At 43.3% G+C, this 27,592-nt stretch overlaps 2 protein-coding genes across 7 annotated transcripts in view; one reads left to right on the top strand and one right to left on the bottom strand.

Moving 5' to 3' along the window:
- PALB2 (partner and localizer of BRCA2) overlaps nt 1–25,681 on the bottom strand; it is a 37,614-nt gene extending 11,933 nt beyond the window's left edge. For 2 of the 5 annotated variants that reach the window (XM_055100027.2, XM_055100028.2), the window contains exons 1-10: nt 25,436–25,633; nt 22,382–22,441; nt 22,162–22,264; nt 19,177–20,649; nt 13,975–14,804; nt 13,539–13,610; nt 10,892–11,053; nt 8,664–8,749; nt 7,627–7,788; nt 6,012–6,128 (exon numbers count right to left, since the gene is read on the bottom strand). In XM_055100027.2, the coding sequence (XP_054956002.1) occupies nt 6,012–6,128; nt 7,627–7,788; nt 8,664–8,749; nt 10,892–11,053; nt 13,539–13,610; nt 13,975–14,804; nt 19,177–20,649; nt 22,162–22,264; nt 22,382–22,441; nt 25,436–25,483 (3,113 nt within the window). In that variant the 5' untranslated portion in view covers nt 25,484–25,633. Of the gene's footprint in view, nt 1–6,011; nt 6,129–7,626; nt 7,789–8,663; nt 8,750–10,891; nt 11,054–13,538; nt 13,611–13,974; nt 14,805–19,176; nt 20,650–22,161; nt 22,265–22,381; nt 22,442–22,770; nt 22,905–25,435 lie in introns of those variants that run through there. The other 3 variants (XM_055100029.2, XM_003813704.5, XM_063598577.1) reach the window with 3 other exon arrangements.
- A 29-nt stretch (nt 25,682–25,710) lies between these two features.
- The window catches only part of DCTN5 (dynactin subunit 5), a 28,816-nt gene continuing 26,934 nt past the window's right edge, over nt 25,711–27,592 (top strand). The window contains exons 1-2 of one of the 2 annotated variants that reach the window (XM_008966276.4): nt 25,711–25,916; nt 27,278–27,346. In XM_008966276.4, coding sequence (XP_008964524.1) covers nt 25,869–25,916; nt 27,278–27,346 — 117 coding nt within the window. In that variant the 5' untranslated portion in view covers nt 25,711–25,868. The remainder of the gene's footprint in view (nt 25,917–27,277; nt 27,347–27,592) is intronic. The other variant, XM_003813705.5, reaches the window with a different exon arrangement.

Raw genomic sequence — 27,592 nt, forward strand, 5'->3', positions numbered from 1 at the left:
GCCCAAGCTGGAGTGTGGTGGCGTGATCATGATTCACCGTAGCCTTGACCTCTGGGGCTCAAGCGATCCTCCCACCTCACTGCCCCAAGTAGTTGGGACTACAGCTGCGTGCCACCATGCCTGAATAATTTTTTAATTTTTTGTAGAGACAGGGTTTCACTATATTGCCCAGGCTGGTCTTGAACTCCTGGGCTCAAGCAATCCTCCCACCTCAGCCTCCCAAAGTGCTGGGATTACAGGTGTGAGAGACTGCACCTGGTTCATGTTACTCTGTTGATGAAAAACTTTCAGTTGGCTCCCATTAGCCACAACATAAAGTCCAAGTTCTTTTTTTTTTTTTGAGATGGAGTTTTGTTCTTGTTGCCTAGGCTGGAGTGCAATGGCACAGCCTCGGCTCACTGCAACCTCTGCCTCCCAGGTTCAAGCAATTCTCCTGCCTCAGCCTCCTGAGTAGCAGGGATTACAGGCAGGCGCCACCACACCCAGCTAATTTTTGTATTTTTAGTAGACACGGGGTACACCATTTCGGCCAGGCTGGTCTCAAACTCCTGACCTCAGGTGATCCACCCGCCTTGGCCTCCCAAAGTGCTGGAATTACAGGCGTGAGCCACCGCGCCCGGTGGTATTTATAACTCTCATGAATCCAGCAGTGCAATATTACATTATCACTCATTGCTCCATTTCCTGAAATCTTTCTGCCTGAAGAACATATGCATTTCCTTGACTCTAGACTTTGCTCAAGCTATGCCTTCCAGTGACCCCTGCTCCCCCAACTCCCTGCCACCCATTACAGAAGAGTTCCCATCCCTGTTACTGACGAATTCCCATCCATTTCTTAGGGCCTAGTTATATCCCACCCCCTCCAAGCTGCATGAACTCACTTGAGACTACAGCAGTCCACAGTCATCTCCTCTCCTTTAATTTTGTCCATATACCTCATTTGGTATGCAATATACTACTGGCAATACTGTATCATGTATTCACTCAACAAATACAGAATTCTATGGGCCAGATACTGTGTATAAAAAACTGAAGAAGGAAAATTAAATTTTTATGTGCATATGCAAAGTTTTCCTCCTATCAGGGACACCAGATGGGTGTCCTACGGAGTTTCATACATGGTCTGTATTTAGTAATTGTTCTTTCCTCAAATCCCAAATCACTTTGACCTTATGTGAATTGTAAAAAGGATTGTACTGAAATTGTAGGCTTTGATTGTAAAGGCATCTTATTTACCTACTAGATTATAGGGGCCCTGGGACCAGGATTCATATCTGATTCATCTCTGCATCTCTCACAGAGAATGGGACATAAGTAGAGACCCAGATACCTACTGAATGTTTGGAAGATATTAAATGAAATCTCTCAGTGAATATGGACAGCAAGACTTCCTTACACACTGGCCCCTCAGTGTTTAAGAATGTTTTAACGTGTTTCTTTGGTATGACTTCATTGTAAACATTAAGCTTAAGAAAGTTTTTTTTTTTTTTTTTTGAGACGGAGTCTCACTGTCGCCCAGGCTGGAGTGCAGTGGCGTGATCTCCGCTCACTGCAAGCTCCACCTCCCGGGTTCATGCCATTCTCCTGCCTCAGCCTCCCGAGTAGCTGGGACTACAGGCACCCACCACCACGCCTGGCGAATTTTTTGTATTTTTAGTAGAGACGGGGTTTTACCGTGTTAGCCAGGATGGACTCCATCTCCTGACCTTGTCGTGATCTGCCCACCTCGGCCTCCCAAAGTGCTGGGATTACAGGCGTGAGCCACCGTGCCCGGCCAAGCTTAAGAAATATTTAGACCTTCAGCATAGTTTCCAAAAAAAGCCACTTGACACTTGAGTATAACATGAATCACTTGAGACATCTAACAAATCAGGAGTTAAATAAGAACAAATACTACATGTAAGTATAAAATTATACAGAGCCCAAAAGGTAAGTAATAGCTTTTGACAGACAATATGATTAATACACCTTTGAGTAACTACCCTAAACATGGAGCTAAGGCAGGCACCAAGAATAGATATGAGACATGGTACCTGTCTTCAAAAACGAGAGAGGATAAACAACACAAAGCAGCAAATACTAAATTAAAAATCAAGGCAGGCCAGGTGCAGCAGCTTATGTCTACAATCCCAGCACTTTGGGAGGCTGAGGCGGGAGGATTACTTGCATTGAGGAGTTCACGACCAGTCTAGGCAACATGGGAAGACCCTGTCTCTACAAAAAAAATTTAAAAAAAAAAATTTTTTTTTTTAATTAGTCAAGGCTGGTGGCATGCATCTGTAGTCCTGCTACTCAGGAGGCTGAGGTGGGAGGACTGCTTGAGCCTGAGAGGTTGAGACTTCAGTGAGCCATAGTCATGCCACTGTACTCCAGCATGGGCAACAGACTGAGACCCTCTCTCAAAAAAACAAAAACAAAAAAACAACCAAGGCAGTATGAATTCGGAGAAGGAAACATCAATGAAGGCTGGAATAGTACAACAGAACTCAAGGTAACTGTGGGGGTGAAAATATCCCCTAAGGGGAACTTAGAAGCCAAGTATAGAAATCCCTCCCCAACTTCCCAGCACTCTAGAAGGCCGAGGTGGGAGGGTTGCTTAAGTCCAAAAGTTCAAGACCAGCCTGGAAAAAATAGCAAGACCCTGCCTCTACAAAGAAAAAGAAAAAGAAAAATTAACCAGGCATGGTGGTGTACATCTGTGGTCTCAGCACTTTGGGAGGCTGAAGTGGGAGGATTGCTTGCGCCAAGGAGTTCAAGACCAGCCTGAGTAACATATCAAGTTCTCATCTCTACAAAAAATTTAAAAATTAGCAGGGCATGATGCTGTGTGCCTGCAGTCCCGCTACTCAGGAGGCTGAGGTGGGAGGATTCCTTGAGCCCAGAAGTTTGAGGTTGCAGTGAGCTACCTCAAAATGCAGTGAGTCATGCCCATGCACTCCAGCCTGGGTACTGAGTGAGACTCTGTTTCAGAAAGAAATCCCTCCCCAATCTCAAATTCCTTTGTGACCTCTTATATACGAAATGCCAAAGGACTACTTATAGAAAAAGGGTACAACTGAGAGATGGGAAGGAAAAAGGGAGGAAAGGAGGACGGCAGAGCTGGAGAGGACATTTTTGTACTAGAGCACTGGGGAAATAAAAGCTGAAAGAAAGCAAACATGGGCCCCTGTAAAGGTTTTCTTTTGAGGGATGAGGGTAGAGTTGAAGAAAGAGTATTTACAATGTAGTCGAATAAAAAATGACCTGCGTTTGAGCCCAGGCATTTGAGGTTGCAGTGAGCTATGGTCATGCCAGTGCACTCTAGTTTGGGTGAGAGTAAGACATAGTCTAAAAAAATTTTAAAAAATATATCAAGTTTGAATATTGATTAATGGCAAGGAGATGAACTACTAGATTATTTTAACAGTTCAGGAGACAGATAATGAAGGTGTGGACTATGGAAATAGCACAAAGAATAGAAAAGACAACTTTTGGAAGAGCACCGTCCTCAAATAACACCCCTCGGCAGAAACCCTGGTGAAAGTGCTCCAAGTGGGCCAAGCACTACCCTAGACAACAGGACATCTGAAAGCAGGGTCTTCTGGCAGATCAGAACATAGTCAAATTTCAGAGGCTTTCTGGTGGGAAGGGCGCAACGTTTCTCTCAAGGGCCATACTTTTCTAGTTTATTCCTAGAAGGTTAGGGTTGTAAGTCACCATAGTGTTTAAAAAAAAGAAAACAAAAAAAGGTTAGGGTTGGGTGGTACATAAGAGCTAGGGTAGTGGTCACACTAATATCATAACTTCCTCTTACCAAGACCCACTCTGGCCCTAAGGAAACAGTTAATAGACAAGGCTTCTGAGAAAAGAAAAAAAATCAATCTGTTCTCCTAATACAAATTAAACTTGCAAGTAAGTGCCTGTGGCTGGGTATGGTTCTCCCTGTAGTCAGAAAAGAGATGGCTGGGGAATCCTGTGATGGTTTCCCTATCACAAATCTGTTAATTTGGTTCCTGTGATCACACTTTTTTCTTTTCTTTTTTTGAGACAGAGTCTCACTCTGTCACTCAGGCTAGAGTGCAGTGGCGCGATCGGCTCACTGCAACCTCTGCCTCCTAGGTTCCAGCGATTCTCCTGCCTTAGCCTCGCACCACCAGGCCTGGCTAATTTTTGTGTCTTTAGTAGAGACAAGGTATCTTTAGTAGAGATGGGGTATCTTTAGTAGAGACGCCACACTTTTTTTTTGTATACTGAGTAACTTTGGACTGTATCCTAGTTACAGTGATATTAATATGTTGCAAAAACTTTGTATTCTGTTAGGTTCCTCTGACAAACACTGATGTTTTTTCTTTTTAAAAATATTTTTTAAAGAGGAAACATTTACTGAATACCTCCTATGTGCCAGACAATATGGTAAGTACTTTTAAAATACAATTCTATTGACTTTTAAAAAATTATTATTTTTTTTGAGACAGAATCTTGCTCTGTCGCCCAGGCTGGAGTGCAGTGGCGCAATCTTGACTCACTGCAACCTCCGCCTCCTGGGTTCAAGCGATTCTCCTGCCTCAGCCTCCTGAGTAGCTGGAATTACAGGTGTGCACCACCACGCCTAGCTAATTTTTGTATTTTTAGTAGAGCTGGGGTTTTGCTTTTTTGGCCAGGCTGGTCTCAAACACTTGGCCTCAAGTGATCTGCCTGCCTTGGCCTCCCAAAGTGCTGGGATTATAGGCATGAGCCACCTGTGCCCGGCCCTGATTTTTTTGGTTGTAAGTTTGTCTGTCCTAGTAAACAGTTAACTTGGCTGAACTTGAACTCCAAATGCCGAAACTGAAATTCGTTCTTTCAGTCTTACCTGAGCTGCTTTCAGTCTTACCAGACTCCAAGCAGTCTGACCTATGAATATGCAGTTTAAAGGGTCAATCAAATATTTAGGTAAACATTATAGCTAGAATTTAGGGTTCTTTTTTTTATTTTTTGCTCTCTCCTTTTTAGGACTTTTCCCCTCCCTTTCTAGCAGCTGCAATCACCCTGAACTCTGTCCTTTGGTTCTCTAAGCCAGTGGGACAGAAGATCTTCTATTAGGCTTCCAGTCACCCAGTGAGCAGAGTGGGCCTTGCCCCCTAGCTTAAAGCCGTAATAGGAATGTTGCCTAGCGCCATTCCCTTCACCTAAAGGGAGAAACCCCTCCACTATGTTTCTTCTTTTTCTTGTTCTCTGGTGCCTTTAGAAAGTTGTTTTTTGTATTTTTTCCAGAGTGTATAGTTATTCGAAGGTAGACAGTTGGTCTGACAGAAACTACTCAACCACTAACCAAAAGCAGAAAGAAGTGTACATCTTTGAAAACAGAATTCCATTTAGTTTTAAATAGTCTACTCAGACTGATCTTTTTTGGTTATGTCTCAATTAATATGATGTTGTTGGTAAGTCAAGTATATAGTATCTGACAAAAAAACCACAATCAGGCCGGGTGCAGTGGCTCATGCCTGTAATCCCAGCAATTTGGGAGGCCAAGGCGGGCAGTTCACTTGAGGCCAGGAGTTCGAGACCAACCTAGCCAACATGGCAAAATCCCTTCTCTACTAAAAAATACAAAAATTAGCCAGGCATGGTGGCTCACTCCTGTAATCCCTGCATTTTGGGAGTCTGAGGCAGGTGGATCACTTGAGGCCAGGAGTTCAAGACCAACCTGGCCAACATGATGAAACCCTATCTCTACTAAAAAATACAAAAATTAGCTGGGTATGGTGGCACATGCCTATAATCCCAGCTACTCGGGAGGCTGAGGCAGGAGAATCACTTGAACCCAGGAGGCAGAGGTTGCAGTGAGCCAAGATCACATCACTGTACTCCCACCTGGGTGATAGGAGGAGACTCTGCCTCAAAACACAACAAAAACAACAACAACAGCAACACAAAACCACAATCATGTTTACACATACTCTCTTATTTAATCTTCACAACAACCCTGTAAAATTAGAGGTATATCCTCATACTACAGATGAGGGAACTGAGGACCTAGAGGGAAAGCTTACCAAATAACAATGTTGTTCATAATAGTAGTACCAAGCAGAGCTTCTTGCATCCCTTGGACCTCAGCAAAAGTTAGTATAGTCTCCTCAGGGGGCATCAAAAATTGGTTTTCTTTGCCTCTGTAATTAAAACAGTATGAAAAGTCAGTACTTTGCACTAAAGCAGTCTCTAGGTAGCCCTTCTCCGCATTGTTGAACTATGCATAATATAAACTAACCTAATATCAGGAAAAAAAAATCTAACCCAGAAAACGTGTATACTAAACTTTCTACAATGAACATATATTACTTTCATAATATCTACTTAGATATGCTGCAAGCACCTCGAATTCATTATATTCAAAATTAAACTTGTTAACTTTCTCTATAAACCTTTTGTTTCTTTCTGCATTCCTATCTCAATGAACTGCATCACCATCTAATGTCCAAGTTTCAGGGTTGGTCACCACTCAAGTGACCACCTAGACTGGGGGGAAGGAGACAAGGATAATACCCACATTTCGAGCTTGGTCACCACTCAAGTGACCAACCCTACCATGTTGATATTCTCTCCTTCCTCTCAATCTAGTCAATCACCAAGTCCCAGTAATTTTATCTTCTCATCTCTCAGAAATCTGTCTGCTTCTTCCCATCTCCACTAACATACCCCTAATTTAAGCAAACAATTATCATCTCTTGCCTAGATTACTGCAACAGATCATGAATAAATAAGCCAAAGTTCCCTGCCCTCCATTTTTAGAAGATAGATGAATAACAATGAAATGTAATTGAAAAATAAAAATAAAGTGTAATGAGTATATAATAGAGAAGATGCTGTAAGTTCAGTTTGCAACATTTTGAATTTAAGGTGTCCCCAATACGTCTAATAAATAGGCCTGCAGGTCTAGAGCTCAAGAAAGAGCTCAGAGGTAGAAATGTATGTTTGCAAGTAGTCAGCACCAAGATGGTCAGTGAAGCAATGGACACAAGTGTGTGGAACGAGGGAAGGGTCTAGGACCTTAAGGTATTTCTATATTTTTAAAAATATTTGTGTGTATGTGTGTGTGTGTGTGTGTGTGTTTAAGATTAGGTCTCGCTCTGCTGCCCAAGGTGGAGTGTGGTGGCGTGATCACAGCTCACTGCACCCTTGAACTCCTGAGCTCAAGTGATCCTTCCACCTCAGACTCCCTAGTAGCTGGGACCACAAGGCATGCTCTGCCACACCCAGCTAATTTTTAAATTTTTTGTAAAGATGGGGCCCCGCTATGTGGCCCCAACTGGTCTTGAACTCCTGGGCTCAAACTTCTGCCTTGGCCTCCCAAAGGGCTGGGATTATGGGCATGAGCCACTGTGCCCAGCAGAGGTATTTCTAACGTTTAAGGGACACACAGATTTCAAAGAAGACTGAAGAACAAACTACATTTGCTGAGCCTCTCACCTTCTTTGACTTCATCCCTGACATGTCTGGCTTCCACCTCACTAACCTGCTTCTATGTCATAGCCTAGTGTTGATGCGGTACATGCTTATATTACACCCCCAGCACAGAAAAACGAGATCCTAGTTACCCAACTTTCTCTGAAACCTGTGATAAAATCATTCTTCATCTAATAGTTAAAAATCAATCAATGCTTTTCTTACCCTCCATCTTCTGCAAACGTCATGACTTCTACTTGTTGATCAGAAAGGGTCCCACTGCTACTAACTAGCCTCCTCTTTGTCAGGCCAAGCACAGCTTTTATATTTCCAGACTTCAGTAGTACTTGCTTTTCACTTTCATCATCAGAGGAACAAAACAATGCCCTAAGCCAAATATAAGGAAAAATGGGGTGATGTGAGGAGTAACCTTTTAATATTAAAGGACTAGGTTCACTTTTTTTTTTTTTTTTTTTTTGAGACAGAGTCTTGCTCTGTCGCCTAGGCTGGAGTGCAGTGGCACAATCTTGGCTCACTGCAACTCTGCCTCCCAGGTTCAAGCGACTGTCCTGCCTCAGCCTCCTGAGTAGCTGGGATTATAGGTGCGCACCACCACACCTGGCTAATTTTTCTGTATTTTTGTAGAGACGGGGTTTCACCATGTTGGTCAGGCTGGTCTCGAACTCCTGACCTCGTGATCCACCTGCCTCGGCCTCCCAAAGTGCTGGGATTACAGGTGTGAGCCACCATACCCGGCCTTTTTTTTTTTTTTTTTTTTTTTTTGAGACAAGGTCTCACTCTGTCATCCAGAAGGAATGCAGTGGTGGCACGATCTTAGCTCACTGCAACCTCTGTTTCCCGGGTTCAGGCAATTCTCCTGCCTCAGCCTCCTGAGTAGCTGGGATTATAGGCACCTGCAGGTGCTATACACCAGGCTAATTTTTGTATTTTCAGTAGAGACACAGTTTCATCACATTGGCCAGGCTGGTCTCAAACTCCTGACCTCAGTTGATCCACCTTCCTTGGCCTCCCAAAGTGCTGGGATTACAGGCGTGAGCCACTGCGCCCAGCCTAGGTTCACATTTTAAATAGAAACTTCAGTCAGGGATGTCATTCTATTGATTTTTTTTTAAACAAATCTCTCTCTCTTTAGATCTTTCAGATTCTTTCAAGACTCAAGCCTAGGTTATTACCTGCACTTAAAACCAGCTGACAGAGACAAAGATGAAGGAAAAACAAATCACTCCTTGGGAATTACATACCTGATCTCTCTGATTTCCAAATTTCCCAAAGCTACACACACGAGATTATACACATCAGGCACTGGAACTATCTGTAATACTGGAACCTAAATAAAACAAAGCAGCCAAAAATTATGCTTGGTTGTTTCATTTTTGTTTAATCCAGATTTTCCAAAATTTATCACATTCTTTTGTATTCTCACTGTACAAGGATAATTTTCATCATTTGAAGGCTCAGAAAACTCTTTTTATTAGCTGTAAATCTAAATAAACTATATGCATAATAGCATAATAGTGCTTACTGAGCATTTACCTAATGCAAGGTATAATTCTAACAATAGGGGAATAATTGGGTATATTTTGGCATGTGAATGAAAATAATATTTATGCAGCCATTTAAAAGTATATCTATGTTCACTGAACAAATATTTATTGGGCACCTCTGTGTAAAGCACAGTGTTAGATGTTGTATATATTTGGAGAGCAAGAATGAGGTATATTCAAGTATGAAGACTCTACAGGAACAAGGAAATTTTTTTTTTTGAGATGGAGTTTCACTCTTGTTGCCCAGCCTTGAGTGCAATGGCACGATCTCAGCTCATTGCAACTTCCACCTCCTGGGTTCAAGCGATTCTCCTGCCTCAGCCTCCCGAGTAGCTGGGATTACAGGCATTCGCCACCACACCTGGCTAATTTTATTTTTAGGAGAGACGGGGTTTCACCATGTTGGTCAGGCTGGTCTTGAACTCCTGACCTCAGGTGATCCACCCACCTCAGCCTCTCAAAGTGTTGGGATTACAGGCGTGAGCCACCTCGCCTGGCCAGAAAAATGTTTATATGTATGGTGAGAAAAGACAGATCTAAAAATTTTAAGCACACTAAGATTGCAAGCATGTAAGATGTATATGATGGTGGGAAAAGACCAGAAGGAAATACATGTAGAAAAGAAGCAAAATAATGCCTTGGTGAAGGGCAAGGAGTATAAATATCAGCAAGTGTCAAAGTCAGAATAGACATAAAATTCTAAGCTCCTCCAACAGGTCTAGTGTAAAAACCCGTCTCTAGGCTGGGTGTAGAGCTCATGCCTGTAACCCCAGCACTTTGGGAAGCCGAGGCGAGTGGATCACTTGAGGTCAGGAGTTAGAGACCATCCTGGCCAACATGGTAAAACCCCATCTCTACTGAAAATACAAAAATTAGCTGGGCATGGTGGTGGGTGCCTGTAGTCCCAGCTACTTGGGAGGCTGAGGCAGGAGAATTGCTTGAACCCGGGAAGCGGAGATTGCAGTAAGCCAAGATCGCCCCACTGCACTCCAGCCTGGGCAACAGAGTATGACTCTCTCTCCAAAAACAAACAAACAAACAAAAAAACCCATATCTAGATAAACCTGTGATCGGCTGGGCATGGTGGTTCACACCTGTAATCCCCAGCACTCTGGGAGGCTGAGGCAGGCGGATGGCTTAAGCCCAGGAGTTTAAGACCAGCCCAGGCGACATGGCAAAACCCTGTCTGCATAAAAAATATAGGCCAGGTGTGGTAGCTCACACCTGTAATCCCAGCACTTTGCGAGGCTGAGGCAGGCGGATTGCCTGAGGTCAGGAGTTCAAGAACAGCCTGGGCAACATGGAGAAATCCCGTCTCTACTAAAAATACAAAAAAATTAGCCAGGCATGGTGGTGGGCACCTGTAATCCCAGCTACTCAGGAGGCTGAGGCACAAGAATCCCTTGAACCTGGGCGGCAGAGGTTGACAGTGAGCCGAGATCATGCCACTGCACTCCAGCCTTGGTGACAGAGCAGGACTCCATCTCAATAAAAAGAAGAAGAAAAAAATACAATAAAAAATTAGCCAGACATGGTGGTGCATGCCTGTGGTCCCAGCTACTTGGGAGGCTGACGTGAGAGGATTACTGAGCCTGGGGAGGTTGAAACTGCAGCGAGCCATGATCATGCCACTGCACTCCAGCCTGCATGACAGAGTGAGACCCTGTCTCAAACAAACAAACAAAAATTTGTGATAAAGCGAACAAAGCAGGATGTTAATGGTAGAGTCTAGAATGGTGGGTATATGGGTGCTCACTATACAACTTTTCTGGATGTTTGAAACTTTTCATAATAAAATGTTGGGAAAAAAACCTCATCTCTGTTCTGCCTTGCATGGTCATAGCTCCCAATTTTGGTAAGCTGCCCATCTACATTATCAGGCAAATGGCTGCAAAGATCTCTTTCAGCTCGAGATTCCCACTTACCTCTGCGAAGTGCCAGGTATAAAGTTTTTCCCACTGCCAAGCATCCAGAGCTTTCCAAAGAGAAACTACATCTTCGCAAGCAGTTATGATACATGGCTCTTTACAACCGGCTCTTTCCCAAAACATGGCACTCACATCTACGGAACAGGAACCTGAAGGATTCTGACACAATGGCAACAGTTCTGTTAAAGTGGCACTCGAGTGCTGTTTTATGCAAAGCATAAGTATGCAAAGTGATGAATTATAATTCAATGAAACAGTAGGTATGTAAAATTTAAATCTTATGCAGATGAAAAGAAAGAGCTTTGTGGTTCTTATGTACCTAAAAAAATGCCTATCAAATTTACATCATGAAAGATTTTATTTTTTATTTATTTTATTAATTTTAATTTTTGGGTGTTTTTGGGACTGAGTCTCACTTTATCACCCAGGCTGGAGTGCAGTGGTGCAATCTCGGCTTACTGCAACCTTCGCCTCCCGGGTTCAAGCGATTCTCCTGCCTCAGCCTTCCGAGTAGCTAGGATTACAGGCGCCCGCCACCACACCCAGCTAATTTTTGTATTTTTAGTAGAGACAAGGTTTCACCATTTGGCCAGGCTGGTCTTGAACTCCTGACCTCAAGTGATCCACCCACCTCGGCCTCCCAAAGTGCTGGGGTTACAGGCATGAGCCACCGTGCCCGGCCCATGAAAGATTTTAAAATGTATGGTCCAGATGGAATAAATTCAGATATAACCACAAAAAAAAATCCTGTAGAACTTATCCATTTGAAAATTAAACATCCTGATGAACCACTCATGGGCTGAAACTACAGGTTTCAATGTTATTCCTCGGAGGGAGTAACATTGAAACAACATACATTATACTATCTACTATTATGACCATGGGAGCACTATGTATCAAACCACAGAGCGTGGCCAAAACAGTATTTCCAAGAAAATTTGGAAATTTCCAAGAAAAATCATAATCACAAAGGCATGTTTAAGAAAACAAGAAAGATTAAAATCAAGTAAGCATGCAGCTCAGGAAGTCAGTACAAGAACAAAATAAGAACAATAAAAAAAAGTAGGAAGGAATTATTTACAGTTATCCTGTTTATTATAAAAACAGAAATAAATGAACTAGAAAACCAAACAACAACAACAAAAAAACACAACCCAATTAATAATCAATACAACCAAAAACTAGTTTGTTTGGAAGACCCACGTAATGGCCAACTCTCGAGTCTAATGTAGAAAAACAATAATTTAGAAATGGGAGAATGGGGAAGAGAGGCTTAATTGCATATACACAGATTTTAATAATCTATAAGAAGTAACTTTTTACCTACACATTTGAAAATATGAACGAAATAGTTGATTCTTTAAGAGACTAAGTTATTAGGACACTGGGCATGGTGGCTCATGCCTGTGATCCCAGCACTTTGGGAGGCCAAGGCAGGTGGATCCCCTGAGGTCAGGAGTTCAAGACCAGCCTGGCCAACATGGCAAAACCCCATTTCTACTAAAAATACAAAAATTAGCAGGGCGTGGTGGCGCACGCTTGTAATCCCAGCTACTATGGAGGTTGAGGCACGAGAATTGCTTGAACCTGTAGGCGGAGGTTGCAGTGAGTGGAGATTGGAGATTGGAGATTGCCCCACTGCACTCCAGCCTAGGCAACAGACTCTGTCTCAAAAAATAAAATAAGTTATTAAAATTGACTCAAGAATAAATTCCGAAACAGAGCATAGGTATTACTATGCATCCTTTATAGAAAAGGAATCTGGGGCTCAGAGGTTACACAATTTGTCCAAGGTGACATAGCCAGTAACTAGGAAAAACTTTATGTGGATTTGAAGTGTTTTCCTTCACACCAGTGATTCTCTGGGAGAGCTTCTGCACCCCCATCTTCAACCCTACACCTAGGACATTTAGTAATGCAACATTTTCAATTACCACACTGCACAGAAAAGATTAACCACTAGAACTGCTCCCCATTTTCTTATAAATCGCCATAAGTGATTCTTCCAGAAACATTACACCATTTGAGTAGGAGAGGCATGAATAACTCTCATTTCACTCCGTCAAAATGCCTGTTAGATTTATTTTATTTTATTTTTGAGACAGAGTCTCACTCGCCCAGGCTGGAGTGCAGTGGCGAGATCTTGGCTCACTGCAACGTCTGTCTCCCAGTTCAAGTATTCTCTTCCCTCAGCCTCCCTAGCAGCTGGGATTATAGGCGCCCACCACCACGCCCGGCTAATTTTTGTATTTTTAGTAGAGATGGGGTTTCATCATGTTGGCCAAGCTGGCCTCAAACATCTGACCTCAAGTGATCAGCCCGCTTCAGCCTCCCAAAGTGCTGAGATTATAGGGGTGAGCCACCGTGCCCAGCTCCCTAACTTAGATTTAGACATGAAGTTCAGTTACTTAGCCTAAGTTGTTCTTGCCAATAGGTTGGCATAGAAACTTTAAGAGGAGAGCTCAAAACATAAACAGAGGTAAATATTGGGAAAAATAACCAATCCAAATCTGTTTTTCTGAATCTGTTTACCAATATCTTTAATAGTATTAAAGAACAAGAAGCTATATGACTGAATTCTTTTCAATTCATTAAAGTTCTCATATGTAAGACACGAGACGCTGGAAGAGAATATTCTTCTGACCTTTAACTCTGAAACCAATTGTAGGTTGCCTGGGTTTATGCTATCAGAAGCAGGAAGCTCTGCTGTTTCAGTCTGTGAAAACAAAAGTCACATCATTAGTCTACACTTTATGTATAATGTCTGCCTGCATTACCCACTCATCAAAATGTCTACTTCGTATTGTCTTTATTTCCTCTTATAACAGCAGCAAAGCTCCAAATGCAAACTGTTTCACTGATAACAAAGAGAATAGGACCTCCCATATTTAAAAGAAACATTTTAATGAAACTTAATTTCCCCAGAATGAACTTAATGATTACAATGAAATCATATCAAAGAAACACGTCAAACCATTCTTAAACGTGGAAGGCCCAATGTGCAAGCAAGTCATGCTGTTTACATTCACTAAGGCATTTCATTCCTTCAGAGAAAATTTCACAGAGGAAATGGATTGTACCTGTTCGACGGAATGTTTATGCAACTCCTGGCATGTGTTTCTACAGAGCTGATTTTCTTTAAAAGTGAATGACTCAATGGGTGGAGGTGTTCCTGGCGGGACAGAGTCACAGTCACAGGTAGGTTGTCCTTGCCTGCCTGACACTTGCAGGGTGGTATGTGGTTTTGCTGGGCTGCCTGAACTGTCGAATTGTTTAGTATCACTGGCAAGACAGACTGAGTCTTTCAAATGAGCAAGTTGGGGTGTGCAGCAAGTTCGTCCAGCAACTTCTGTAGATGCTTTTTCATAGGAGCCTTGAGGGCCAAAGGCTGGAGTAGTACCTAAGATGGGGAAAGCAGGTGAACACATGTCTGTGGTAGGCCTGTCATTATCATCAGGCGCAACCGTATTTAAAGGAGTATAAAGTAATATGGATGAAGAAAGGCCCGTCTTTGTATGCTGGCTTTGTGAGTTTGGCCTTTTGGGATGTGATTTTCCTGGTAGAACAATAAGGTCCTCTTCTAAGTCCTCCATTTCTGTATCCATGCGTTTAGGACTCAGTTCCTCTGGAAAAATACAGCTGCCCTCTTTAAGGTGTCTCTCTCCAAACATTTTTGACTCAAAGGGCTCCACTGGTTTTTCTGAGCAGGACTTCACTTTTTCAAGCTTAAGAGGTCCAAAGTCTTCATCAGGTAACTGAAAGTCTGTGATACTGAGAAAAGACAGTTGTTGCTTTAAACTCAGCATTCCATCCCTATGAAATGGAGCCGTGAAAGCATCATCATCCAAGGATAAATAAGCACTATTACTCCAAGAAAGGGAATCCTCTTTTTGATGACGACTTTTCTTCCCTAAAGAAGAAAAATAAGTCACAAAATAGTAACAAAACCCAACAAAACAGACAATCTGTTGCACTGATGACAAAGAGAATAGGATCTCCTAGATTTAAAAGAAACATTTTAATGAACCTTAATTTCCCCAGAATGAACTTAATGTTTACAATGAAGTCCTATCAAAGAAACATGTTAAACCATTCTTAAACGTAATACCCAACAAAGAGTGAGCTTCTAAACTCAAATATACTAAAAAATGTTCATTACTTTTCCCATCCATGACTCAGAAACTTCGGCGAAGGGTTCAAACAACGGTCATGAGTTAGTGATTAATTAGCAGCTATTTTTCTGCACTACCCAAAACAGTGTATTGCTAGCCAGGTATGGTAGCTCACAGCTGTAATCCTAGCACTTTCAGAGGTCAAGGTAAGAGAATTGCTTGAGCCCAGGAGTTCCAGACCAGCCTGGGCAACACAGTGAGACTGTCTTTAAAAACAATAAATAAATAAATAAAAATTTAAAAAAATAAGGCCAGGCATGGGGTCTCACACTTGTAGTCTCAGCACTTTCAGAGGCTGAGGCAGGCGGATCACTTGAGGTCAGGAGTTCAAGACCAGCCTGGCCAACATGGTGAAACCCCATCTCTACTAAAAATACAAAAAAAAAAAAAAAAAAAAATTAGCCGGGTGTGGTGGCTGGCGCCTGTAGTCCCAGCTACTCCGGAGGCTGAGGTGGGAGAATGGCGTGAACCCAGGAGGCGGAGCTTGCAGTTAGCGGAGATCGCGCCACTGCACTCCAGCCTGGGCGACAGAGTGAGACTCTGTCTCAAAAAAAAAAAAAAAAAAAAAACTAAACTAAAAAAATTAGCTGGGCATGGTGGTGCATGCCTGTGATCTCAGCTACTCAGGAAGCTGAGGTAGGAGAATCACTTGAACCCGGGAGGCGGAGGTTGCAGTGGGCTGAAACTGCACCACTGCACTCCAGCCTGGGCAACAGAGTGAGATTCTGTCTCAAAAAATAAATAAATAAATAAATAAATAAATAAATAAAACCAAACCAAACAAAACAGTGTATGGCCAACAGTATAAATAAATAAATACATAAATAAATAAAACCAAACAAAACAAAACAGCGTATGGTCAATAGTATTAACTAGGAGAAGGGACTGAGGACAAGTCTCAACTCAACCACTGATTTGCAGTGAAACCTTAGGCAAATCGATTTATTTCATTTTCCCTTTTCTCATTGTCTCTCATAAGGGAAGTGAACTAAAAATACCTACATTCTTTCCTACCTCTAAAACTGTGGTTTCAACAGGCTGCCAGAGTATGGTCTACAAAATGCTGGCTCTTCTCACTATGGAAAACTTAGTCCCCTTTTGAAGCAAAGAGTAATTTACTGCTTTTTGTTTGCTGGTTTGTTTCAAGACGAGTTCTCACTCTGTTGCCCAGGCTGGTGTGCAGTGGCGAGATCTTGGCTCACTGCAACCTCTGCCTCCCAGGCTCAAGCAATCCTCCCACATCAGCCTCCTGAGTAGCAATTTACTGCTCTTATTGCAAATGGTATCCCACACCATTCAAAATGTTGCTATATCCTCAATGATGAATGCATAAATAAACTGTGGTATATACATACAATGGAATACTAGTCAGCCATAAAGAGGAACAAAGTACTGATGCATGTTACAACAGAAACATACCTTAAAAACATTATGCTAAGTGGCCAGGCTCAGTGGCTCACACCTATAATCCCAGCACTTTGAGAGGCTGAAGGCAGGTGGATCACTTGAGGTCAGGAGTTTGAGGCCAGCCTGGACAACATGGTGAAACCCCGTCTCTATTAAAAATACAAAAATTACCCAGGCACGGTGGCAGGCGCCTGTAATCTCAGCTACTCAGGAGGTTGAGGCAGGAGAATCACTTGAACCTGGGAGGCGGAGGTTGCAGTGAACCAAGATTGTGCCACTGCACTCCAGCCTGGGCAACAGAGTGACCCTCCATCTCAAAAACAAACAAACCCATTATGCTGAGCAGCCAGACACAAAAGGTCACATATTGTATGATTCCATATATATGAAATACTCAGAATAGGTAAATCCATAGAGATAGAATGCAGACTGGTGGTTGCCCAGGCATGAAGTAGGGGGTCAGGGGAGGAAATGGGTAGCAGCTGCTTAATGGGTATGGGGTTTAGGGGTGATGAAAATGTTTTAGAATGAGATAAGGTGGTGGTTGCACAACACTGTAAATGTACTGACTTGTTCACTTAATTTAAAATGGTTAATTTTGTTACGTGAATGTCACCTTGAGAAAAAAAGTTTTTAAATGTAGCTGCAGGTTACTATAATTATAGCAGACTATTTCAAACTACTGGCTGGGCCTGGTGGCTCACGCCTGTAATCCCAGCACTTTGGGAGGCCGAGGTGGGTAGATCACCTGAGGTCAGGAGATCGAGACCAGCCTGGCCAACATGGCGAAAACCCATCTCTACTGAAAATATAAAAATTAGCTGGGTGTGGTGGTGGGCACCTGTAATCTCAGCTACTCAGGGGGCTGAGGTGGGAGAATCGCTTGAACCTGGGAGGCAGAGGTTGCAGTGAGCTGAGATAGCGCCATTGCACTCCATCCGGGGCAACAAGGGTGAAACTCTGTCTCAACAACAATAAAAAAAAACTACTGTGTAAAAAGCAGTATTTCTAGATTATTGGATTGCCTACTTTTTGATGACTTTGTATTCTTGTTCGCTTAAAAGATGATGAAAAGTCACAATTATTATTTTTGGATTAATTAGTCATAGCTTATAGACCAAGTCCATGTCCAATGGTACAGAGCAGCCTGCTACCTATTTTTGCACATAAAGTTGTTTTTTTGTTTTAGGAACTTGGCTGTAAAGTGCATATAAAGGTGCGTTGGAACACAGTCACAGTTACAAGTTGACTGGCTGCTCTGGCACATAGCTGAGTAGTTGAGACAGAGCACAAAGACTAAAATCTGTGCTATCTGGCCCATTCTAGAAAGTATGCTGATCCCTAGTTTAGAGCCACAATGAATTACCCAGATTTTGTGCTTAGTTCATCAGATATGATTAAATTCTCAGTAAATGAATTGAAAGTTTAAATTACAATGTATCCTTGCTGCCCATCCTCCAAAATCCTGTGTCCCTTGGAGGCCTTAGAGACGCTGCATTAGATATTTTATCCAAAAAAGTTGCTTAGGCCTTTTCATTACATGATGACTTCTAAAAGAGATAGTCAGTGGAGTCTTAGTCTTTTTTTTTTTTTGAGAGAGGGTTTTGCTCTATCACCCAGACTGGAGTGCAGTGGTGCAATCACAGCTCACTGCAGCCTCAACCTCCTGAGCTCAAGTGATCCTCCCACCTCAGCCTCTCAAGTAGCTGAAACCACAGGCATATACCACCACACCTGGCTAATTTTTCTATATATTTTTTTGTAGAGATGGGGTTTCATCATTTTACCCAAGCTGGTCTCAAACTCCTGGGCTCAAGCAATCCTCCCACCTTGGCCTCCCGAAGTGCTGGGATTACAGGGGTGAGCCACCAAGCCCAACATAGAGTCTTCCTCTAGTACACATTCCATTTTACTTCAAAAACACTTTCTATGTTAGCTGTGAAGCTTCTACCCAAAGAATTGTATTGAACCTGAATATGTAATATTACGTAAACAACCAATACATTTTCCTTTTCAGTGTTGAATTGTTTCAGCTCTATTAGTGAACTCTGGCACCATACCGCCAGGTTTGAATCCTGGCTCTGTGATTTTAATTAGATTAAGTAAAGTTATTTTAATCTCCCTGTACTTTAGTTTCCTCACCTGTAAAGTGAGAATGAAAATAGATTCTACCTCACGTAGGACTGCTGTGATGATTCAATGAGTTAGTATCTGTACAACATTTAGAAAGTGCCAGGCAGGCTGGACACAGTGGCTCACGTCTGTAATCCCAGCACTTTGAGAGGCTGTGGTGGGAGGATTGTTTGAGGCCAGGAGTTCAAGATCAGCCTGGGCAACAGGGCAGGACCTCACCTCTACAAAAAATTTAAAAACATTAGCCGGGCATGGTGGTACATGCCAGTAGTCCCAGCTAGTTGGGAGGCTGAGGCAGGAGGAACATTTGAGCCCAGGAGATAGAGGCTGCACCACGGCACTCCAGCCTGGACAACAGTGAGCCCCTGTCTCTTTATTTTAATTTATTTATTTTTTTAAATTTTTTTGAGCCAGGGTCTCACTCTGTTCCTCAGCCTCCCAAAGTGCTGGGATTACAGACGTAAGCCACCACACTTGGCCCTGTCACTTTTTAGAAAAGAAAAGGAAGTGCCAGGCAAATAGTAATTGTTAACCTTCATCATCATCATCATCAAACACATCTTGATTTACCTTTCACTCGAATAAATAATTTTTCGTGCTGATATTTGTGTGAGGTGACTTCCTCCTTGGACCTGTTAACAACCGACAGGCTAGAAGTTGGCAAAAGTGGTTCATAATGATCTGATGCCAGGGTGCAGGCTGGTTTTCTTTTTCCTCTGTATCTTCTACCAGGTGCTTGGGCAACTGCCTTCCTAGACAAGTCATTATCTTCAGTGGGCCCAGCAGGAGAGCTGACTTTAGTTAATGAGAGAAGTTTCTGAGAGGTTCTTGAACTTGGTTGTCCTGTGCATGTGCCAGACATCCGAATTTCACTTTGGTCAGTTTCCTCATTGGAAAGGTTTAAATTTTTACTTGCATCCTTATTTTTATTTTTAAACCCTTTTTTCTTGACATCCAAATGACTCTGAATGACAGCCTCCAGGGCTACTTTCCTCTGGCAATTGGACATGCTTCGTGTTGTTCTAACATAATATTCTGCAGGAAACAGAAGGCCTTCAAGCACTGTGCAAGAATGTTTTTCTGCAGAAAGAGGAGAGGTTGCTTCCAGGCTAAGACTCTTAGGTTGACTTAGAATCTCACTTTCCTGAAGATTTTCATTCCTGCCATCAAGAGCGTCACTGGGAGATTTTAAAGATTTCTCTGTTTGATTTTGTTCTTTTAAGTTTTGGTTTTCATTTGCTGGTAAGTTATTGTAGGTGAGTTCATTTAGAGAACATGAAATATTTGCCTCTAAATTAGAACTTGTGGGCAGTTGGCCACTTTTACTTATAGCTTTATTTACAAGGAGGTTATCTGTAGAGACAGTCATTTTTTTGCCTTGTGCCTCCAAACTTACAGGTGAAGTAAATCTAATGTTTTTTAGGTCGTGAGTAGTAAGTTCACTGCTACCTTTAGGAGGAATGTGTTCAAGGTGCTGACTACTACCGCTATCTGATAGAGTCTGTAAAGGAACTGTAGTCGCCCTGGTGAAATTAGGTCTTCTTAGGAATGTATCAACACCTTTTTCTGGTTGGGCAGTTGGTGGAATTAATACACTGTCTTCATTAATTTCTGTAACTGGTTCTGGAGAATCTGGAAGTTCAGATTTAAGACTTAAAAGGTGAGTTCTTATTTCAGTTACTGGTGATCTAGCAGGATTTTTGCTACTGATTTCTTCCTGTTCCTTTAGTCTTTTCCCAGACAATCTGAGTGAATCAGTGCCAAAGACACAGTCTCTCTCCTGTGAAATAAATGTCCTCTTCTGCTGCTTCTTTCTTCTGCTTGGCAGCTTCTGCTTTTGCTCACCATTAGGGTCACTGACCCTGTGGGGAAAATGTTCTTGGGTGTCATCTGTTCTTTGTATAGGTAATCCTCCTGGGCCATCTCCAGGGTTAAAGGACTCAGGCCCAACATCAAGTGTGATAGATGTCTTTTCTCCAGTTTCTTCATCAAGATGGGTTTTGATGTGTAACTTGTCATAAACACATATTTTATTTTTAGGTTCTGAGGAGGAAAAAAATGTATATAACTTATATTTTTCTTATAAAATAAAACAAAAAATACTCATTTTTAACCTATTATATATAAATACTACTAAACATTTATTTAAGAAAGAATCAGTGACATTTCATTCAGGCAGATGAATTTACAGGTGAAATAAACCTATTTTTTAGGCTGTGAGTAGTAAGGTCACTGTTACCTTTAGGAGGAATGTGTTCAAGGTGTTGACTACTTCTACTATCTGATGGAGTATGTAAAGGAACTGTACATATTCCATACTGTACATATTTTTAAAAGTTCTAATTTTTTAAATTCTAATAATCTATGAAATTTTAAGTACATATAAACAAACAGCATTGTGCTAAAAATGTTTTTTAAACAAACAGAGTATTCTTTAGCACACAATCTCTTCTCTTAACTTCTAAATCTCAACTAATTTTCTATCTCATGTATTTCTTTCTTTATTTTCCCCCTTGGCTCAAGTAATTTTAATAACACTCCCATTTCAATAACCCCTCAGTTTTATGATTATAAATTACTTGAATTTAAACATCAGAATTGACCATTGTTTTTAGAATATTTTCACCTAGAATTTTTCTCTGTTCATATTATATACTTACATTTTTTAAAAAAACCTTTCACTGGGCACGGTGGCTCACACCTGTAATCCCAGCACTTTGGGAGGCTGAGGCAGGCAGATCTCGAGGTCAGGAGATCAAGACCATTCTGGCCAACATGGTGAAACCCCGTCTCCACTAAAAATACAAAAATTAGCTGGGCGTGGCGGTGTGCGCCTGTAGTCCCAGGTACTCGGGAGGCTGAGGCAGGAGAATTGCTTGAACCCGGGAGGTGGAGGCTGCAGTGAGCTGTGATCGAGCCACTGTACTCCAGCCTTGATGACAGAGTGAGACTCTGTCTCAAAATAAAAACAAAACAAAACAAAAAACCTTTCTAATATTTAAACAATAAATATAATTTCTGAAAATTGAGAGGGAAAAAGAGCAAGAGAGGGAAAAAGAATAAACAGTCTAACTGAAAATAGAGACTATAGATTTTACGGCATATGAATTTTATGTTAATTAGAATATATTGCAGCTGGGCACAGTAGCTCACACCTGTATCCCAGCACTTTGGGAGGCCCAGGCAGACAGATAATTTGAAGCCAGGGGTTCAAGACCGGCCTGGCCAACATGGCGAAACCCCATCTCTACTAAAAATATAACAATTAGCCAGGTGTGGTAGTGCACGTGCCTGTAGTCCCAGCTACTCGGGAGGCTGAGGCACGAGAATCGCTTGAGCCTGGGAGGTGGAGGTTGTAGTGAGCCAAGATTGTGCCACTGCACTCCAGCCTGGGTGACAAAGAGTGAGACTCTGTCTCAAAAAAATAAAATTAAAATTAAAATTAAAGCATCTATTGCTAGTCATTATCTTCATACTGTGGGAAAAAGAACAATAGCCAACATATACCTGGGAAATGAATAATAAAGCAGGCATAAGTGAATGGTCTAGATTTACCTGAGTGTTTTAGCTGCGGTGAGAAATCCTGCTGAGACAAACAATCTTGTTCTTCTACTGTTTTCTTAATAGAATGCTTAATCTTTTCAGCTCTTTGGGCACGCTAGAGGAGACAAAAACAGCCCCAGAAATACGTTTTCTTTAAAGTTTTATAGAGTCAAGAACTGTTTTTAAATTGTTTGTACTATAACACCTTAATTTGAGAATACGATTCACTTACCTGAAGGCGGGCTAGTGTCTTGCTGTATTCCCTTTTCAAGAATGCTAATTTCTCCTTTAACTGGAAGAAGAAAAACACCAACAATACTGGGCAAGTGGAAAGGTGGAGTCAGAGGGAAGGGATGCAGTGCTTGGCGGGGTCCCTTGGCAAGAAGCAGGGAGTAGCACTGGTCCATAACAATCTACTTTTGGTTCTCAAAAAGCACTAAGCTCTGACCATTTCAGGATCTTTGCATAACCTGTTCCTATCATCTGGAACATGTCCTTCCTTTGCCAATTCCTACTGATTCCTCAAACCTTAGCTTAGATTTTTATTTCCCTGGGATAGACTTCTAGGTCCTTCTCCAAATCTAGGTTAGACACTCTACCAGTCCTCTGTACTTTCCTTACCACAGTATTCTCACACTATGTTCTCTGTTTCTCCCCATCATCCAGATCCTTGAAGGTAGCAGGAACTGCCATCCTCAGTCACTCAACAAATGAATCTTCTATTTATCCGTTAATGGTCCAGGTATCTCTAGTACCTGGAATAATAATTGATACCCACTATGTGTCAATTAGTGCTCCAGATGCTATTCTAGATGCAATTTACATACAGTGAGGGAGACAGATAATAAATAAGAAAACAAACAGAAATGATTTTACAAGGTAAAAAAATACACAGATAAACAGAGTGATATGAGAGAGTTACTGGCCTACTGACAGGGACTACTTTAGTTACAGTGGTCAGGGAGGCATTTTTGACTATCATTTGAGCCTAAGACTGAATGAGGAAGGAGCTAGTTTTGGGAAGATCAGAGGGAACGGTACCCCAGGCAGAGGGAACCACAAATATAAAAGCTCTGCAGTGGAATAGTTTACCTACGTTTGAGGAACACGCAGAAGGCCAGTGAGGTTGGAGCTATCATTGCTCAATCTCCAGCCAGGCACACAGTAGGCATTTAACAAATATTTATTAAATAAATAAATGAATTGGGCTGAATCAAATTACTGTTCTCTGAAAGCCTAGATTCCCTCGTCTCTCTGGCTTCTTTGCTTCAAAGGATTCTCTCAGCAGCAAAGCCAGCCTCGGTTTTTCTGCTTTTTAGCAACTTTTTAGCTATACTCATCTTTCAACCAACAAAAAATCAAGATTTCCATCCTCCATACATGCCTTTAAAAAAAAAAAAAAAAGACCTACTCAGCTGGGCGCAGTGGCTCACGCCTGTAATCCCAACACTTTGGGAGGCTGAGGTGGGTGGATCATTTGAGGTCAAGAGTTCGAGACCCGCCTGGCCAACATGGTGAAATCCTGCTTCTACTAAAGATACAAAAATGAGCCGGGTGTGGTGGTGGGTGCCTGTAGGAGGCTGAAGCAGGAGAATTGCTTGAACCCGGAGGCGGAGGTTGCAGTGGGCCTAGATCACGCCACTGCACTCCAGCCTGGGCAACAGAGCGAGACTCTGCCTAAAAAAAAAAAAAAAAAAAAAAAAAAAAAAAGGCCGGGTGCAGTAGCTCACATCTGTAATCCCAGCACTTTGGAAGGCCAAGGCGGGCAGATTACCTGAGGTCAGGAGTTCAAACCCAGCCTGGCCAACATGGAGAAACCCTGTCTCTACTAAAAATACGAAAATTAGCCCGGCGTGGTGTTGGGCGTCTGTAATCCCAACTACTCGGGAGGCTGAGGCAGGAGAATCGCTTGAACCTGAGAGGCGGAGGTTGCAGTGAGCCAAGATCCAGCCACTGCACTCCAGCCTGGGTGACAGAGCGAGAGTCCGTCTCAAAAACAAACAAAACAAAACCTATGTGCAAAACATGCTACTAGACAAGTTGCCAACCGTACGGGATTTTCTTTTTTTTTTTTTGAGAGAGAGTCTCACTCTGTCGTCCAGCCTGGCGTGCAGTGGCGCGATCTCGGCAGCTCCCTGCAACCTCAGCGTCCCCTGGTTCAAGCGATTCTCGTGCATCAGCCTCTGAGGCCTGAGCCTCTGGGACTACAGGCTGGCGTCACCACGCCCGGCTAATTTTTGTATTTTTAGTAGAGACGGGGTTTCACTACGTTGCCTAGGCTGGTCTCAAACTCTGAGCTCAAGCGATCTGCCCATCTCGGCCTCCCAAAGTGCGGGGATTACAGGCGTGAGCCAGGGAGACTGGCCTCCCACCAATCTTATCAATGTCTGGGGATTATCTTGTTTACTTATAAATGATCTTTCTCACCTCCACCAGAAGGTAAGCCAGGATAAGAATAACATCAGCACAAGCTGGAAACATCCTAAAAGTCTATCAGTAAAGTACAGTCTAAAGAAGCAAGGGCACTTCCAAGGCCAGGTGCAGTGGCGGGTTCGTGTAATCCCAGCTACTCGGGAGGCTGAGGCAGGAGAGTCGCTTGATCCCGGGAAGCGGAGGTTGCAGTGAGCCGAGATCGCGCCACTGCACCCCAGCATGGGTGGCAGAGTGAGACTCTGTCTCAAAAAAGAAGAAAAACAGAAAAGGAAGAAAAAAGAAACAAAACGAGGGCACTTCCAAACTACAACATACTGTCTAGAACTTAAAAAAGAAAGCAAGGTAGATAAACATGTCCTGACAGGAAAGCTAAACGGAACCTGCAGAACCATTCAGAGCATACCATTTATGAACATTCCCTTCTCCAAAAAATATACATAGGATTCCTTTTTGGTGGTTAGGGATACGCCCCTCCTCCACCACCCACATTAACACACGAAAGGACCTGGAAGTATCAGACTTAAAAGATTTACTTGAGGCCGTCCGGGGGGAGAAGTAAAGATTGAGGGTGTGGGAGGGGGGAGGAGCAAGGGTGTCGATACAGCTTTATCTACAAACTGTTACACATTGTATTAATGCGCTGCTACTGTAATGAAATTTGTTCTTTAAACGCCACCACGTGAGCACCACGCTATTTCCACATTTTCATTTTCTGTGCCCCCTCAGCCCTAAGAGGAGGGGGTGGTCAGATGATACTGCTGCCCTCGGACTGCCGAGGACACAAAGCCAGGCCTAAAACCCTGGGAAAGCGGGGTCAGAGTCCTGCGTCCGCCCTTCCCGCACCCCCTGGCACCTTTTCCTTCTCCTCACAGCTGAGGGGCTTCCCGGGAGGCTCGTCCATCGGGCAGGCGACAGAACGAAAAGAGCAGCCGTCGCCGACCCCAGGCCTGCCGACACCGGGACCCAGTTGGCCCTGGGCCGGGGAGGCGCCCCAGGAAGGAATGGGGAGCCCGGGATCGCACCCTCAGTGCGCGATCAGCTGACCCACGCGGGCCAAGCGCGCCCTAAACTCCGGCCAATTAAATCCACCATTCGGCCTGCGCACGCGCAGCCGTAGACGGCCGAGCAGTGGAGCGAGGCCGCCTAAAGGAGAGCCGAGCTGTCGATGAGTCCCAGTGGGCCACCTGGAGCGGAAGTGGAGGAGCGGCCGGAAGTAGCCGGAATCTCTGAAAGACTGACCGACTGACTCTGACAGGATCCGGGGCTGAGGGAAGGAGGCGGCGGCCATGGAGTTGGGCGAGCTGCTCTACAACAAGTCTGAGTACATCGAGACGGTGCGCGGGTCCAGATATGTATCCTCCTCTTTCCAACCCTGCGTCCCTTTGAGGCCTGGTCGGCGTTCCCAACCTGCCCCTACCCCACCAACCCCTGTCCCTTTGGCCGTTAGTCCCGGATTATCTAGCGACGCCCCGTGTACCGTCTGGCTTTGCTGTTTACTCCGCGCTTGGCCAGTTGAGGCCTTTTGTATTTATTCCTGATTTTCTCATAGCGGTAAAGTGCCTTCGGGAGGATAGGACAAGTCCCATCCTGTTCATACGAATTACAGCTTGGACTTCGGGCCCTTTTACACTGCCTTTTGTATCTGTTAACTTGCGCTAAAAACGATTCGGTTCTTTTTTTTGAGGAGGGGGGTTGGGGGGCGGAGACTCTGTCGCCCAGGCCTGAGGGCCGCGGCGCGATCTCTGCTCACTGCAACCTCCGCCTCCCGGGTTCAAGCGATTCTCCTGCCTCAGCGTCTCGAGTAGCTGGGATTACAGGCGCCCGCCACCACGCCCGGCTAATTTTTGTATTTTTTGGTAGAGACGGGGTTTCACCATGTTGGCCAGGCAGGTCCCTAACTCTTGACCTCAGGTGATCGACCCGCCTTGGCCTCCCAGAGTGCTGGCATTACAGGCGTGAGCCACCGCACCCTGCCGATTTGGTTATGATCAGTACATGATATGTTTGTAAAATCTTGGAAACAGGGCAAGTGGTCAATTAACGTTACTATAGTTATTTTGGTTTTCTTTGCTTTCTCACAACTCTGATACTCATAGTCATTATCCTCGTTTTAAGGCCGTAAAGCCCACGCGTGGAAGTGGGATTTGAATCCGCGTCTGTCTGATGCCACCAAGCTATAGACATTCAAATTATGTGTTTATTCCTTGAGTCCCTAGTTTCTTTTGTGTTTTTATTTTTTGAGACAGGGTCTCACTCTGTTGCCCAGGCTGGAGTGCAGTGGCGCAATCACAGCTCATTGCAGCCTCGGCCTTCCAGGCTCAAGCGATCCTCTAGCCTCAGCCTTCTGAGGAGCTGGGACTACAGACACGCGCCACCATGCCCGGCTAATTAAAAAAAATTTTTTTTGTTGAGAAGGGGGGTCTCACTATGTTGCCTAGGCTGGTCTTGAACTCCTGTCCTCAAGGGATCCGTCTGCCTCGGCCTCTCAAAGTGCTGAGATTACAGGCATGAGCCACCACACTCAGCCATAGTTTCCTAATACATCATTGCTTTTTTGACATCCTGGACTCACTCCATTGTGGACAGCACCCCACTTTTGTTTTTTTTCTCTCAAATAGGAGCTTTCTTGATGGAAACCTGTAGTCCAGAAACCTATTAAGTTTGCTCTCCCCGGTTTTCCGTTGTTTTCTTTTAGGCATCTGGGAACAAAGTCAGTCGCCAGTCAGTGTTGTGTGGAAGCCAGAACATCGTTCTCAATGGCAAGGTAAGGGACAAAGCCAGCTCCAGGCTGCAAACCTTAGCTTGCTTTCTGCTAATTATCACCATAGCAGGTCAGATAAAATGTTGCCATATCTCCCATTTATTGTTTACATTTTTAATTCTCTTGTTTTTAAATTTTTTATTCTGTAAATTGGATCTCCTTTTTGTTTTTTGTTTTGTTTTTTTTTTTTTTTTGAGACAGAGTCTGACTCTGTCGCCCAGGCTGGAGTGCAGAGGCCCCATCTCAGGT

Source organism: Pan paniscus, chromosome 18, assembly GCF_029289425.2.
Source record: "Pan paniscus chromosome 18, NHGRI_mPanPan1-v2.0_pri, whole genome shotgun sequence".
In the NCBI taxonomy this organism is placed as follows: domain Eukaryota; kingdom Metazoa; phylum Chordata; class Mammalia; order Primates; family Hominidae; genus Pan; species Pan paniscus.